General features: G+C 33.5%; 1 protein-coding gene across 1 annotated transcript; it reads right to left on the minus strand.

Annotated features, from left to right (window-relative positions):
- Positions 1-58: 58 nt before the first annotated feature.
- On the minus strand, positions 59-12931 carry LOC129792763 (excitatory amino acid transporter 3). The gene is made up of 12 exons (XM_055832115.1): positions 12458-12931; positions 4614-4831; positions 4448-4543; positions 3027-3231; positions 2451-2490; positions 2180-2363; positions 1974-2104; positions 1810-1912; positions 1548-1739; positions 1355-1489; positions 1161-1260; positions 59-1088 (listed from the first exon to the last, which is right to left on the minus strand). Exons 2-12 carry the CDS (start codon positions 4793-4795, stop codon positions 1026-1028), a joined length of 1431 nt encoding a protein of 476 aa, XP_055688090.1. The 5' UTR covers positions 4796-4831; positions 12458-12931; the 3' UTR covers positions 59-1025.
- Positions 12932-15389: the final 2458 nt, after the last annotated feature.

Here is a 15389-nt window from a genome sequence, read left to right on the forward strand (position 1 = left end):
ATCAAATATATAACGACGTACAGACTCGTATACATTTAGGATGTAATAATTATTTAAATTTACTCAACAAATCGTTTTTATTTTCATTTACTCTCTACCTACATAAAATTTTCTAAGTTTTCTTTTTCGTACAGTTTCTATTGATTTTTTTTCTGTTAAAGAATGAGAAGAAAAATTCAGCCAATACAGAGCTTTTAACATAGAGTAGCAAAAAGACACAGTATTGTTGTATGTGAGAAAGCTCTCTCTAGCGAGGTTTCTCATCATTTTTATAGTATAGGTAGAAGACTTGAGCCATTATTTTTGCCTCACTCCCGGCGGCATATTTATTCGGAATAACGACAATGGAATATGAAACATCAACTTGGTAAATTCCATTTTACAATATTACTTTGCATCTAAAATTCTCTGTCACAGAATAAATCCACTTATTTCCTCATGTCACATTGAAAAGTTTTTTTTGCTTCCATATAGTCTCAAATTACATAACATTTTAACATTTCAACACATATTTAGATATTCTCACTAAAATGCATCTCTTTATTATCCATTCACTGTGTCTTCTCCGTGTCTTATCGCTAAGTTTGTCTGTCTAGTTAGTTTCTTTTAATCGTTAGTGTAAAAAAGAGGGGGGAAAGTTAAGGAAACTTTAAAAAAAATACGGCATTTATAAGAAATGTAAGAAAATAAATTTACGAATGTTTGAAATTATTAAAAAGTTTTGCTGAACCGCGTAGAGCGAAATCCAAAGAAGCAAGAGCTTTCAAATATTATTAAACTATTTGCCACGCTATTCATTAGGACATTTTTGCAATAAAGACCGCGGCTTTGTCATAATGAATTCACTCTCTTGTAGTCTTTTGAATCGAATGGTTATTTTTTGAAAAAAAATGTATGATGCTCCTTAAAATTAAAACGCGATGTGATCTCCAAAAAAATATTAAGTATATATATACAAGTCCTTAAATAAAACGTCCATTTTTTAATTATCTTTGTACACGTGTGGGATGTTGTTTTGTTTTCATTTATTCCTTTATTTGCGTGTCACCACCATCTAATTCTTGTAGTTCATGGGGCTCAGCCTCAACCTGGAATACATTGAATTAAATTCCATTGAAATTTGATTTTAAATATAAAACAAAACAAATTCAATATTCTACCCTATCCAAATCCGTAACAAGATCTTTTCGCGATAGATGATTGACTAAAATTGTTCCCAAAGCATCACACATCACATTTATTGTCGTCCTGAAACGATCCCTACAGAGAGAAAAGGACACACAAATCATGAAAAATTACAGAAGTCAAAGCTTTTGATAATTTTCTGGGTGAAAGGATGTCTCGAAATACTCACAAAAGCCAATCAACCGCAATAATGATCGTAACATCTTCAGCAGGTAGTCCAACTGTGTCCAGCACCATTACCATCGTCACGAGACCAGCTTGAGGAATACCAGCTGCACCAATAGACGCCGCCGTTGCTGTAACACTAAAGAAAAGAAATCAATCAATTTAATTTCAAAGAAAATGTCCTCTAACTTTCTTACCTCACTGCGACAATATGACCAAAAGTCAGAGAAATTCCACGAAGTTGAGCAATGAAAAGAGCAGCAACAGCCTCATAGAGAGCAGTACCATCCATATTTATTGTAGCTCCCACAGGGATAACAAACCTCGTCACTCGAGGATCAATTCCCATTTCATCGAGACATCCAATGGTAATGGGCATTGTGGCAGAACTAAAACAATGTTGATTTATAAATTATTATGACCACAACGGTTCCATTTTGAGCTATTTTGCATACATACCTTGATCCTGTGCCGAAAGCCGTTGCCAATACTTGTCCCATTTTCGCAACGTACCCATATGGAAGTCTCTTAGTACCGAGGAAGAACAGCACAGCAATTGTTCCTGTCGGGTAAGAAAATTTGATTGTTTTCCCATTGCAAAGAAATAAATAAAATAATGTTACCAAATCCATGGAGGAATAGACCCAACATGACGGTCATGAAGTAATACCCTAGTTGTCCTATCATATCAGCAAAGGAGTCAATCTCCAATATCTTAGACATTACAAGAAAGAAAACACCAATGGGAGATATCCTAAAAGTATGAGTATCCTTGTAGAATAATAAAATAAAAGGTGACAAGGAGGACGCTATAAAAGGGAAAACTCACCAAATCACCCAAGAAGTGATGATCATCATTGCTTCACTTAGAGCTACAAAGAATTCTTGAAGAGGTTTTCCACTCTCACGCATCTTCCCAATAGTCACACCCAAAATCACACTGAACATCACGAGTCCGAGAACATTGGTACCCTGTGTGTACTCTGACGAGATTTTATATTGCTGGAGGGGAACTGTATACAAGATACGAGAAAATTGATTGAAAATTGAATCCCTTCATTAGGGAAAATTTAAATGATGGCTCATAAAATTTCCCTCACCATTTGTGGCATTGAACGGTGGCACCAAAATTGTACGATACTGTGGAAAAACAAGAGAGAAAAGATGGTCAAATTTTTATTTACATTTTTTATTGCATATTAATTTCATTAATTTTAATAAATATTGCTGAAATTCATTTCATTTTATAGGTACTTTGAATACCGTAAAAAGGGAATAATTGACACACGGCAGGTTGAAAAGCTTTGTGTATTATTTAAAATCTAATTTTGTTAACACTACCTATGTTTTAAAATAAATTCTTCAGATGTTCTTTCTTTCTCCGAAAGGATTAAGTTTTTAAAGGCAACAAGAATTCAAACAAGATTAATACTCCTCACATCATCATGACTTCCGACAAAAGCTCATTCCAAAAGCTTTGTCTAATTTCCTGGAACGCTCTACAAATTCCTTGCATGTGTGTCTGTTTAAGGAAGAAGCTCCAACGTGCAAAATTTAATCAAAAATTAAAATCTATAAATAGTGTGGGGAGCTGGGTTAAATAAATCTGTCCTTTTCGTACATATGTAATCAATCTACTGAAATATAAGAAAAAAGAAAATGATGGATTAACTCACTTGAAAGATTGTAGCTTGGACTAAATTGGGTGGAAATAGATTCCTCACGAGATCCAGAAGGGTATCCGCTGTAAGCACGTGCCTTGTGACCGCTCCTTTTTCCACTTCTTTAGCCAAACCCCCGGATCCTGGTCGGATTGAACACACAAGGATAATACCGAGAATGACGGCGCAAATGGTTGTGATGAAATAGTAGACGATTGCCCTGAAAATTGCAAGAAGATGCGCAAATTGATTTAATATTATGGCAAAAAGATCCACCAGGATGGCTGCTTTTGACACGGAGAAAACTCCACAAGTTTAAATTGAGTGGGGTCTATGGGTGGGTTGTTTTCAAATCACACACAGAACCTTCAATTTCCCAATGACATCTCCATCATAATATACTTTATCTCCACTCTTGGTAAATATCATTCAGACCTACACACGCACTTTTTTTATCCCCACCGCAAATCATGTTAATTATGCTGTCTGATGGTAGATTGAACAGCTCACAGGAAGATTTTTCAAGTTAATACCATGAGGATTGAGTTTGTTGGAGAAAAGTTCCCATTTTTCCTATATATATTTTTATAATCTTCTCATTCACTCCACAAAAACCATCTGCACTTGACCCAGAAATCAGTATATGGAGTTAAATCGGATTTTTTCTTCCCTCCTTTGATTCTTCATCTTCATAATGTTAGGGGGTTTCAATTCATCGCGAAATTTTCTTTTCGCAAAAAAAAAGAAAAATTCCTTGATGAAGAGGATTTCTTAAAGGTCCAGGTGCTGTTTTTGTTTTCTAACAATTTTCCAATTTTTTTCAGTGAATTAAATCCCCAAAAAATTATTTGTTGGTATTAAAGAAATTAAAAAAAAATCACCTGTAGGCATTTTTATTCATAGATTCTGGTGTGAAACGTAACTTTCCTTTACGTTTTCTTACAAGTTAATTTTCTTTCTAGATTCATGTGATTTTTCTAAAAAAAAAAAACATGTAGGAAGTTTGCGTTTCATATGAGAATCCAACTACTACCTACTATTAAAAAAATTCCACCAAATCAACATACAAAATTCAATCCAAAAGATTATATCCCATTTTCCTGCCTATGCAGAGGATAGGCAATAAAGTTGGGATTACAATCAATTTTCCTTTTATTTTCCCTCAAAGAATTAGCTACTTCCACGTCAAATCCCTCGAAAGCTCAGCTATTTCTATCCCCTTTCTGACTTTCTCAACTGGATGGGATCAATAGAGATTATGGTTGATGACAAAAAATCTCATATTTATTGTGAGCTTAATATCGCAGAGTAAATCCGTATATGAATGTATGAAAAAAAATGAAAGGAAAATGTTTTTCACTTCTACTATACATTCACCTACATACTCTATTCAACAAACCCCTTATTGTTGAGAGTTGAGAAAAATTTTCACGTACCTGGTGGCAATTTTTCCGGACATACTTAAATCTAAGGCACCAATAGCGCTAGTTATAGATGACACTAACAGTGGTATTATGAGACACTTGAGCATTCTGCAAGAGAGAACAATTCATGTAATAACAAACATACATATGAATGGCTGGATATGTATGTAAAGCTTACCTTAGAAAGAGATCTCCTGGATACTGAAGATACATCACTTCACGCTCTGTCCAGGTGTCGGAACCAACTTTGAGCAGGAGGCCCACAATTGTGCCACCAAAAACACCCACAATGGTTAACATTGTAAGTAGGTTCCTTTTTATAAATACCATACATCGTGAATTGCTCGATGTATTGGACATTGTGTGTGGATGAAAAAGGCGTGAAAATCGCCAGAGCTAAAAACCAAATAAATAAAAAAAAATCAATAAATTTTTTTGAATAATAAAGAATTTCAAGAATTTCATTGAAACTGAAGGAAATGAAAAATTCTTCATCTTGATTGCATTAACTGTTGCATTCTTTACTTTGAGAAATTTTTTTCTGAAGCATACTCAGTATTTCGCAGAAGGAGTACCCTTCATTCCACATTTTGCCTCATTTTCCCGAGATTTCTCGCTTGAAAATGAGCTTAAATGTGTAATTAAATTCTCATTCCTCCCCCGAAGAGTGGTTCTCATTGACAAAGCTTTTAAGGGAGTTCCCCATTTTCCATTTGCTATATAGGTACTGTATAACATGAAGACGTTAAATGGAATTAAAAGGCGTTTCTTCAGAATCAATCCAAAAAAGCACCTTCTACAGTGACAAGAAAAAGCAAAAGAAGCCAATATTGATAGATAAATATCTTATTGATAAGCTTTTACTCGGTGTCGATTTCAAAATGGCCAAAATACTATTTGAATGCTATATGTCAACCTTATTTCTGATGGGAATTTGCGCCGAACAGGAAATAACTTTTTGTCGCTTAATAAACCCCATTTATATGATGCGGGATATCATTCTATCTGAATACAGCACCCGAGTCACTTCTTTTGGCTGTGCCACAAAAAAAAAGTTGGGTGCCGGTGCCACAAATAGACATTCATGTCACGGAGAACCACTCTCGCGCTCAGAACCTCAAGGAGGGATACTCCTTCACACGAAATAAAGCCATTCATGGGATTCTCAGTCAGATGGATGAAGTAGGAAGTTCCCACAAGTGACTCGTAATCTCACACAATCATCAACTAAAGGTTTGTGTGGTCACAAGAACCTTCTCCTATGTAGTAAAGGGACATTAAAAGATGAATTTAATTCAACTCCTTCCTAAACCCACATCAATTTTGATTTAATCATTTGGAAGCTTCAAATGATTACACTATCCCAAGGAAGAAATAACCCCCTCCCTTCGTTTAAAGGCGTTAAGATGTGATTTAAAGATCGTTAATTGAGTAAGATAAGACGTTGATTGTTAAGAAATTGCCCACGCACGACGCTTCCACAAAATAGCCTTATATTGAAAGTAAATGAGTTAATAATCTTTAATATACACAAACAAATTGTAAAAAGCTGCTAATTCGAAAGTACATAATGGCCGGATTATAATTTGTTAATTTTAGTCTTCTTAAACCTCAACTTCTAAGCGTTCTTTTTAACTATATCGGTATACCGAACATCCCTCTAAATAGTGGTTGAAAAACAACAACAAGGAAATTCAAAATTTAGATAAAGAAAATATTTGGAAGTATTTTTTTTTATTTTATTCCCTTTGTGATATACCTAGAGTTTAGTCGATTTCCCAGACATTTATTGAAATTGACATGATTTATGAATTTTGTTTGTGTTACGTCCAATTATACGGTGATGAACTAACCATCATTATATTGATTATAATATAATTAAGTAAACGTTTGACATGTCTCTCGAATGAAGATTCGTCAAACAAGCCATAGAAATGTCTGCTAATTTAATATTCATCATAATAATAAACAAATAAAATATTTAAATCAAAAGAAATATAAACTATGTATGTAATTATGTATAGTTTATTTAGCTAATTAAAAATTACATTCTTTAGTTTTTTTTTAAATTATAACAGATTGAGACAGACATGTTATTTGCGTTAGACACACGTCTAAAAATAATATTATATTTTAAAGTGTGATAAGCAATATTGATAAACAATCATACACTTTATGGTAGGTTTATGTATTTTATATGAGAAAAATTGCTTCAAAGTTACATAACTTTCTGAATCTCAGCAAAAATGCAAAACAATCCAACAGAATTCTTATCAGTGAACATGCTGTTTTTTTTTTTTCAAATTGTGTTCTCGAGGGGAATGCTGATAAAGTAGAGACAAAAGCCACATAATTTACAATTAATTATGATTTGGGGTTATATTTCTGATAAGGAGCCGTACTCTTGAAAAAAAATAAAAAATACATCGCATTATTTTGCAGGTTGTGCTTTTACATCACCAACTGTGTGTGTAAATTTTCTTTTTAGACACCATCAATGTCAACGAAATGTAATTTTATTGTTTAATATTAGCACATGCTAAAATCATCAGGATTTTTCACTGAACGCCACCTACATAATCATGATAATTACTTGAGACAACGAATTCTTCATTTACTTTGTATAAAGTAAGTACTACCTGTAAGAACTTATTAGTTAAATTTTTTTATACAAAAAAAAAGCTTAAAAGCTTCCAAGATGAGCTAAATTCTTTGAGTTGTGATTTTTTCTAATATTCATCTTTCAAAGATTAAAAGTAGGAAAGGAAATGCGAAAATTTATCTTATATGACAGGAAAGCATCTAATTATATAGGTATGCATACATATGAAGAAATCTCAGTCAACGACTAATCATATGGAATTTCATGTCAAGGATTCCATTCATCTTTTCATCTTTCTTTGACGGCGAAATTATCTCAACCCAACAGAGAATGGCACTCCATATAAAATCGTTATCAGTCACGGTTCATCGAATTTATGTTTCTCTAATTGGCTTATCAGAGAAATGAGACAGACAAAAGAGAATTTGGCAAAATGTTAATGCCATGATGCCATTTAATAACACACATTCCTCTAATATTTGATGAGATACACATGAGAAAATTAAGTGATGGAAGAGACTTAATTATATTTATGTAATTTTTGCATTAAATTTTCAGAACTTAATGTGAAGAGAAACAGGAGAAACACTTCAAGAATTTTCATTAACTCAAAATTAATTTTTCTTTTTTTTTAATGAATCTTTCAGACATATTGTCGCCATATTTGTTATTAAATTTCAAATATTAATAATCAATCACTGAAATAAGTAAATTGCGCGTTCTGTTACAATTTTATACGATGAGCATAAATGAATTTTAAGTAATGTCTGTGTACACTTTGTTAATGTTTTGCATTCTATGAATCACAGACCTTGAATTGAATCCATTTGCATGATCATGTTTTCATTTGACATCCCACCAAGAAGTGATTGTTGAAGTTTTATATTATACCACCACACCTCTCTTTTTAGTAAAAATAATTTCCAAGTCAAAAAAGCCAATTGGTCTGCGACTAAAACACACCGTGTAGACATTGTGCATCACGCGCAAGAAAGTTAACAAGATTACAAACATATTGGCATCATGTCAAAGTGTTTCAAAAATGATCATTAAATTAATTTTATGGATGACCAAAATAATATTTTACAAAATTCTCTTTTGCTAAACCACCCGCAGCAAATTTTCCGTCTTTGTTGCGAACTCATTTTGATTTTACATTTTTAAAGGAGGAGAATGTCTGTCAGAAGTTTTGTGTTCGCATGCTTACAGAATCATAAAGAGCATTTAAGATTTTTTTTCTTTAAAAGTTCTATTTGGATTAAAAGATAAAATAAATCGCTTAATCTTGACACACTCACATCTTAAACTCGTTTTCATGGATAATTTGTGAGCTTTTATTGCCGGGTGGAGTATCTCATTTGAATAATAAACAAGATTTTCTATACACCGCGAAAAAAATCTTTCTGGCGCTTTTATCATGAGTTACAATGGAAAATTTTAGAATAAAATCAGTATAATGCCCTTTCATGGGATTTTTTTTTATTTTCCTTAGTTATTTAAGAAGAACCCATGAAAAGAAACGTAAAGTCGCGTCTTAAACTCCAAGTCTGTGAACTTTTAAGATTTATTAAGAACACAAAGAAGGAGCTTATGCACTGATATATGAAAAACTTAAGAACTTTTGAAATAAATTTTCTTTCTAATTGTAAGCCAAAGAGATTCTTTAAAGATCTCTATGATAGAACACTGTCTTATTAACTCTTTTTTCACGCTTTACAATTTTTCACAATGTATTTAAGAAGAAAGAAGAAGTTCTCCCCCATTAAGAAGATTACCTAAATACACAGTACGTACATACATATTGAATAATTACACATAAAACTACCATTCTATTCTCACTTCTAACCACCTGATATAACATCATCATTAAACAGTCATTGACATTCAATGGAATGCTATCCGCATCATATCGTTCGCCCCCCCCCCCCCAATTCCTCCTACTATATGTATAGAATACTGTATCATTACCCGAATCCCATGTCAACAAGTCAAATTCTCCCATATTATTATATACATAGTGGGCCTATCTTATTAGTATTCAGTGTCATCCTAATATAAGTATTCATTGAGTGCTCGAAGGAAAAAAATCCAGTCTTCATTTTAATATATTGGGTATGTCCAAGACGTGACTTTTTATTGATGCTCCTTTATTGGATATTTTCTCTTGCACAGGCAATTTCATCTTGAGTGGATTTTATTGATTTCTCTTTACTTTTTTTTCACCAATCTAAGATTCATTTGGGCAACTCCATAATCTCCCCACAAATTCCACAGTTGATTTAACAATTCAGCGATACACCAATGGTCAAGAAAAATAAAAGAGGGAGAGGCTTCTAAAATGAAATAAAACTTTGTAAAGAAAAAAACATATTTCTCTCAAATGGTTTCCATCCCATTTCTGTGAATTCGACTGAAAGGAGAAAACAACTAGATATTTCTAGTTTACTTTTAGTACCTACCATCGTTAAGAAAGAAATAAGCCAAATATTTTCTCAAAAGATAAAGGGGTTAGATAAAGGAATCATAAAGAATCCAGAGAACAAGATTAATTGGAATTTAGTGCTTTATACTGAAAATATCCAGAATAAAGCTCCTTTTGCCATTTTTTTCAACTTGAATTTTCAACCAAGTCAGTAAAATATTTTAATCTCTATTCCATTAGGAATTTGCAGCTTTTCCCTAGTCATTTTAATTGGTATATTTTTTGCCCATTGCGAGTAGGAAGAGTTGTTCTATTTGTTGACTTACGATATCGCCATAATAATCGAGCATTTTAATAGTTTTTATATGAAGTGATTGTGTATTAAGACTTAAAGTACAGTGGTGATTCATATGATAAGAAAATTTCATTAAAATAATATTTTTCTAAAGAAAATTTTTATCAAGTAAGAATTTAAATCTTTAGTGCTTCAAATATAAATTTTTAGCTAAAAAAATATTTCCTTTTAAATTCACATGTTCGCTAAGTGAGTCATCATGTTAAGTTAATCAATAGAAATGTTATTTTGAAGTCATACAACTGACTTTTTGTCAACTATAAATTTTTAGTTAATTGTAGGCCTGTTCAACAGACTTCCGCAAGTTATATCTGAATATTTCACCAAATAATTTTAACTAAAAAAATCACAGCTAAAAGAATGAGTTCATTCAGCGGGATACTTATTCGTGCTATTGAGGCGATTTCTTTGATTTTTTTGCATGATACCAATGATTTTTTTCTTGCCAGATTAGTGAAATTTATTACTGCCTGAGAGCTTCAACCGTGAGTTAAATTCTCTTTCCTCACTTTTTTACATCAAACAACGTAATTTTTTTATCGAAACCATGTAGTCAATGGAAACTTTTCGTGTAGCACATATTTTTTTTTGGATATTTTTACACATAGTATCATCTCATTCACACATACCCATCTTGCTATCATCATCAACGGAATTCGGGAGGCAAATCACGAGAGGGACTTTAAATTATTTCGCATTCTTGCCACTGTCTCTCGTGCGAAATTGATGGAAAAGCGTCAAGTGTTGTCCCATTATTTTCCACTTATCTCTCGCTTTTTTTCTCTATTTTTGATTTTTGCGGATGGTTACATTCCCCTGAGAATTCTTTCACGTGTATCAAAATGATTTCCGTGAGAGACGATCTTTTTTTTTGTTTCGTGGTATTATTAATCAAACTGCCATGGTATTGAATCTCCGCGACAGTCGCGATAAATGGCATATAGTCAAGTGTGACGATAGCACCCTTATCAGTTCATGCGAAATCATGTAATTGGAGGTTCGCATTGCATGGCTTTAAGCGCAAAGATTTCTTCAACCTCTAAACGGGAGCACTCATAAATTTTTTTTAAGACTCTCGACTCTCTTAAGATTACTATCCATCAGTGATTTTCCTTCAATTAGATTAAAAGCATTGCCTGTTTTGAAAATTGAAAAGCTATGGAAAACAAAAAAAAACTTGGGGAATTTTTTGATTACATAAATTAATGTTGTACTACGAAACCTCACTGTAAAAATCATGATTTAAATAAATAAATAAAGTTTTCTCTGTGTGGTATGGTAATGAAATCAGGTGCAAGATAAATAAAATCTCCTATCTATTATGATTTATGATTTATATTCGTACTGACAATGCGTGAGACAATAAATTTTACATAAAACGTTACATAAAGAATTAAACGATAAAATGTTTCGAATAAAGGAAATAAAAAAAAATGTTCTAAAAATCTGCAAACATTCTTTAAATGTGCCCAATATTTTCTACGTGATCTTTATTTCACGTTTATTTTAACTTAAAGCTCCTCGGCATAAGATCTAATTTCTTCATAGCATGCAATTCAGAGCATTTCCTCCCAATTATCCAGGGGAAATTAGAAAATTTCTTGAGGCTTTCAAATTGCGATAGAGCGCAGTGAATTATTTTCAATCACTTATTCGATCTTATTGAAATGGAAAATCTTCTATTTTTCTTTTTTAGCAAAAATAATATCGAATGATTAAAACAAAATTCTTAAAACAATTTTTTTGATTTCTTCGAAAAAAAAGCATTTTTTCGCAACAAAGGGTGAGCATAAATTTAATTTCGCAAATGTTGCTCACCCCTCGGCGGAGATTTTTAACTCTACCCTCCGTACTTTATTCCGCACGTCCCTCAAGTGCACACTCGTGATTCACTTCTCCGTGGGTGCTGATTTAATGTAAAATTTTTTCACTGTGTCGTGCTGATGGTTTACTTGTTGCTACTGAAATTGCTTGGAGATGGAAATTTTATTGAATACACTCCGTCACTCAACACAATCACGTCCATCTTCGACGGTAAAAATGTGTTCTCTGTACATTGCGATGTAAATGTACGATGGTTTTGTTCTTTTATTGTTATTCCTGCCATGATGATTTTTTTCTTCTTCTTCTCTATTCTACGGGATTTTTTCGCAACTCTTTCCCCTTTCTCACAGCTTCCCAGGGCCATCATGGGCGGTATGGATGGGATGTGTGGCTAACGAAGGGTGAGGAGATTGAATTGAAAATAAAAGAGGTGCGGGAAAAAATAATGGGAAGGTGGATGAGACGGCGGAGCGAAAGAAAGTCAGGAAGAAAATAATGAGGAGGAAGCAAAAAAGATATGAGAGACAGAAAATGGGATTAAAAACTTTAGTAAGATGGCACAACTTTGCTATTGATATTTATAGACACCGGCTTTCGAGACAATTTTCTCATCCCGCACAAGTGTTAACTAAACAATTAAAGTGTGATAGACTTGGGCACTCTGCTACTAAATAAATGTGTGTTTGGCATCATTGTACCCCACACATTTTTTGCATAGAGAATTATTTGGATAATTATCACGAAATTATGTACAGTACCATTATGCATGTATATAACGCTCAGGTCAGGTTAAATTCCATAAATACCCGAAGAACTTACACTATCTTGTGAATTAAACTTCTCAACAAGTCAACTCTGCACTCTCCTTCTAAATCCTTTCGTGTGGCTTTAATCCTCAGATCACGTTCTCAATCCTGTGGCAGTTATATTCTTTTTTGCTTTCTCGTAAATCTCTAATTTTTATCGCTTTAATTCACTCTTTGATTACTTTTTCCTTTTCCTCTCGCGAAAAAACCAAAAAAACTGATAGAACCAACCGCGATTCTCACAAATGGGTTTATAAGAAAACTGAGGTGCAGAAACGACAAGAGATTACACTGCGAAGTGGTCCAACTTGACTCTTCCTCCTCACGCGATCACGGATGACTCTATACTAATTCCGCACTCACATCTCGAGACGCACAGCACGATGGCAACAATTTGAGGCTCACTCTCTGGATCTGTGTAGTTGTGTGAAGCAGTTAACTGACTCGGCTGCCTGGTGCGCTCTCCACTCCGGGAATTATTACTCAGGCTACGCAGGGAAGAGCAACCAAATGGTTGATGGGCCACCAGAGATGTCAACCCAACCGGCTGACCAATGAACTTTAATTTAATTTTTAAAAATTATTTTTGAATTGATGAAAATTTAATTTTAAGCAAAAATATGACTGAATTCTTAACTGGACTTTCCTTGTTAACCCTTTCACGTTCATTGGGCCCATTCTAATTAATTTAATTGTTTAGAAGTCCTAAGTTTTTTTTTAAATGAGTATTTCGTTCTATTAATTTATTTCTATTTATTCTAATTCTTTAAAAATATTATAACATTATGTACATAAAAATATTAAACACATACTATTTCTTAATTTTTTTTGAACATATAACCAAAAATAAGGAACGATTTTCTTCCATTTTTTTCACCAGATTTCAGAGATTTCTAAATTTAAAAAACCCCAGTATTTTTTTATTATCTTTTATGGTGCTTCAATTAAATCCCTTCTTCACATATTCCGCCTGTTTTTATGGAAATTCAAGCTTATTAAAAAGCATATTCAATTAATTTCTCTATATGGAAGATCAAGGTTTGATATCCATAAATCTGCACAACGATGTTTTTCAATAAATTCTCGCGTTTCATTCACAGGTTTGTGGAGTTTTTTTTTTTAAATGAAAAGGTCACATCTTGATCAAAAATATGTATAATTTTGATCTCTGTTTGACCTTTAGATTTAGATTAACGTAACGCCAATATATTATTATTTTAGTTATTGAATGGAAAATTACAGTCATTAAAGTTCCCTTAAACTTATATATAGCACAAAAGGGCCTTATCAGTGTCACGGAGAGGCCTCATTGATGCGGAGCGGCTCTCATCTCTGGTTGAAATGTGTGAGAAATCGGGACTTATGAGAGAGACCAAGAGAAAATATGGCGGGAAATAGGTGGAAATGTATAAGTGAGTTCCTCTCAATACACCGTGACAATGTACATCAATAGACGCTGATAGCATATAGTGTAGAATTAATAGACAAATATCACAATTGCAGAGGACTTCCCAATGCGCGCGAAAACATAGAAGCGAGAGAGATTACAAAAATGAGCGCAAAATACAGCGCGATGAGAATATAAATCACATTTGCATAATTAAATGTTGGGGCGGCGTGATGGAGCAAGAGAAAAAAAAATAGAAGAGAAGAAAAAGTCTGCGAGTGATGGAGGAGAATATTTAGGAAGAATAATTCCATCCTTCAGCATCAGTCGAAAAATTCTCCGATTAAGTGGCTCCTGCGGCAATAATTTGCAGAAGCTGATTGAGGGATGAAAAATCACACACCACCCATTCCAAAATTTCTCACCCCTCCAGCGGTATGGCGTCAATTAATCCCGCAAGAGAAGTGTGGAAAATTCGCTATGAATTTCTTTCCTTGACAACCAGCTCTTCTCTTAATCATCCCAAAACCCCATTCATACTTTACTTTGTTGGGTGTGCGATCTCCTTTCGCGCTATTTCACCGCACAAACTTCGTGTAAGTTGGTAAGTAAAGTATGTAAATAAGGGGGTGGAAAATTCCTCACCAATTCGTGCTTCTATGCCAGGGAGAGAATTTAATTAAATTGTTCGATCAGATATTTGCATGTCACGCCACTGCTTCATCCTAATAAATATCGCATTTCATCCAAAATCATTCCCCTGAGGCTCCACAGGATTTTCCCTTTTTTTCGTGGTTTGGTAACCTTTCTGTGTGTTGGGGTAAGCTTTTATGAACCATGTTTTTTTTTCCTGGTGAATGCCCAGCTTCTGGGAGGAAATTAAACCACTCTACTATAGCAATCTCTAGGGTGATAGCTCGTTAGCCAAGAGTTTCCAGTCAGAGTTGCAAAAAATAAGAGAATGATTTACAAAATAAACTAATCAGAAAATCAGAACTTTCAATGTTAAAGGAAGATCACAAAAACGACTCTTTGCTTTCTCAGGTTAGAATTTTGTAATCCTGAATAAAAGTAGTTTCGTATGAATTTTTAATATACTTTTAAAAACAATTTACTGCTATTATAGAGAGAAAGGAGCTTTTACCAGGCGCCTCCACTGCTAAACTTTCATCAACAGTCTCTCTCAGAAATTTCCAAGATTTCCAAGATTTCAATAAAGATAAAATCCACCATTTAATTCCTTTTTCTTAAACATCCAAGACATTATGATTTATGTCTCTAAAACATTCTAATATTATTCATAATACATGATACGTGTAGGAGATTAATTGGCATGAAAATGCGGAGTTACAGTGCAATTGACACCAATTTAAATTCAACTGTAATATGGAATTTAGCAACAAAAAAGCAAATGAATTTATGAGAGGGTATCCATGACAAGGAAAAAGCCCTGGAAATGGGATTTTTGCAAAAAAGAGAAGATATGCGATCATGCTGCGTTGATCACACAATGTGGTGTTTTAGTGTTGCAAAACGTGTGACCCAATTGAATCACCAT

Source organism: Lutzomyia longipalpis, chromosome 3 (genome assembly GCF_024334085.1).
Source record: "Lutzomyia longipalpis isolate SR_M1_2022 chromosome 3, ASM2433408v1".
NCBI lineage: Eukaryota > Metazoa > Arthropoda > Insecta > Diptera > Psychodidae > Lutzomyia > Lutzomyia longipalpis.

What these genes read in the sequence shown, in the direction of transcription:
- LOC129792763 (XM_055832115.1), bottom strand. Translation starts at nt 4,795, where the DNA reads ATGTCCAATACATCGAGCAATTCACGATGTATGGTATTTATAAAAAGG. An exon ending in TCCGGAAAAATTGCCACCAG is followed by an intron (nt 3,232 to 4,447) that starts GTACGTGAAAAT and finishes TGCAATTTTCAG; the next exon opens with GGCAATCGTCTACTATTTCA. An exon ending in TCTATTCCTCCATGGATTTG is followed by an intron (nt 1,913 to 1,973) that starts GTAACATTATTT and finishes CTTACCCGACAG; the next exon opens with GAACAATTGCTGTGCTGTTC.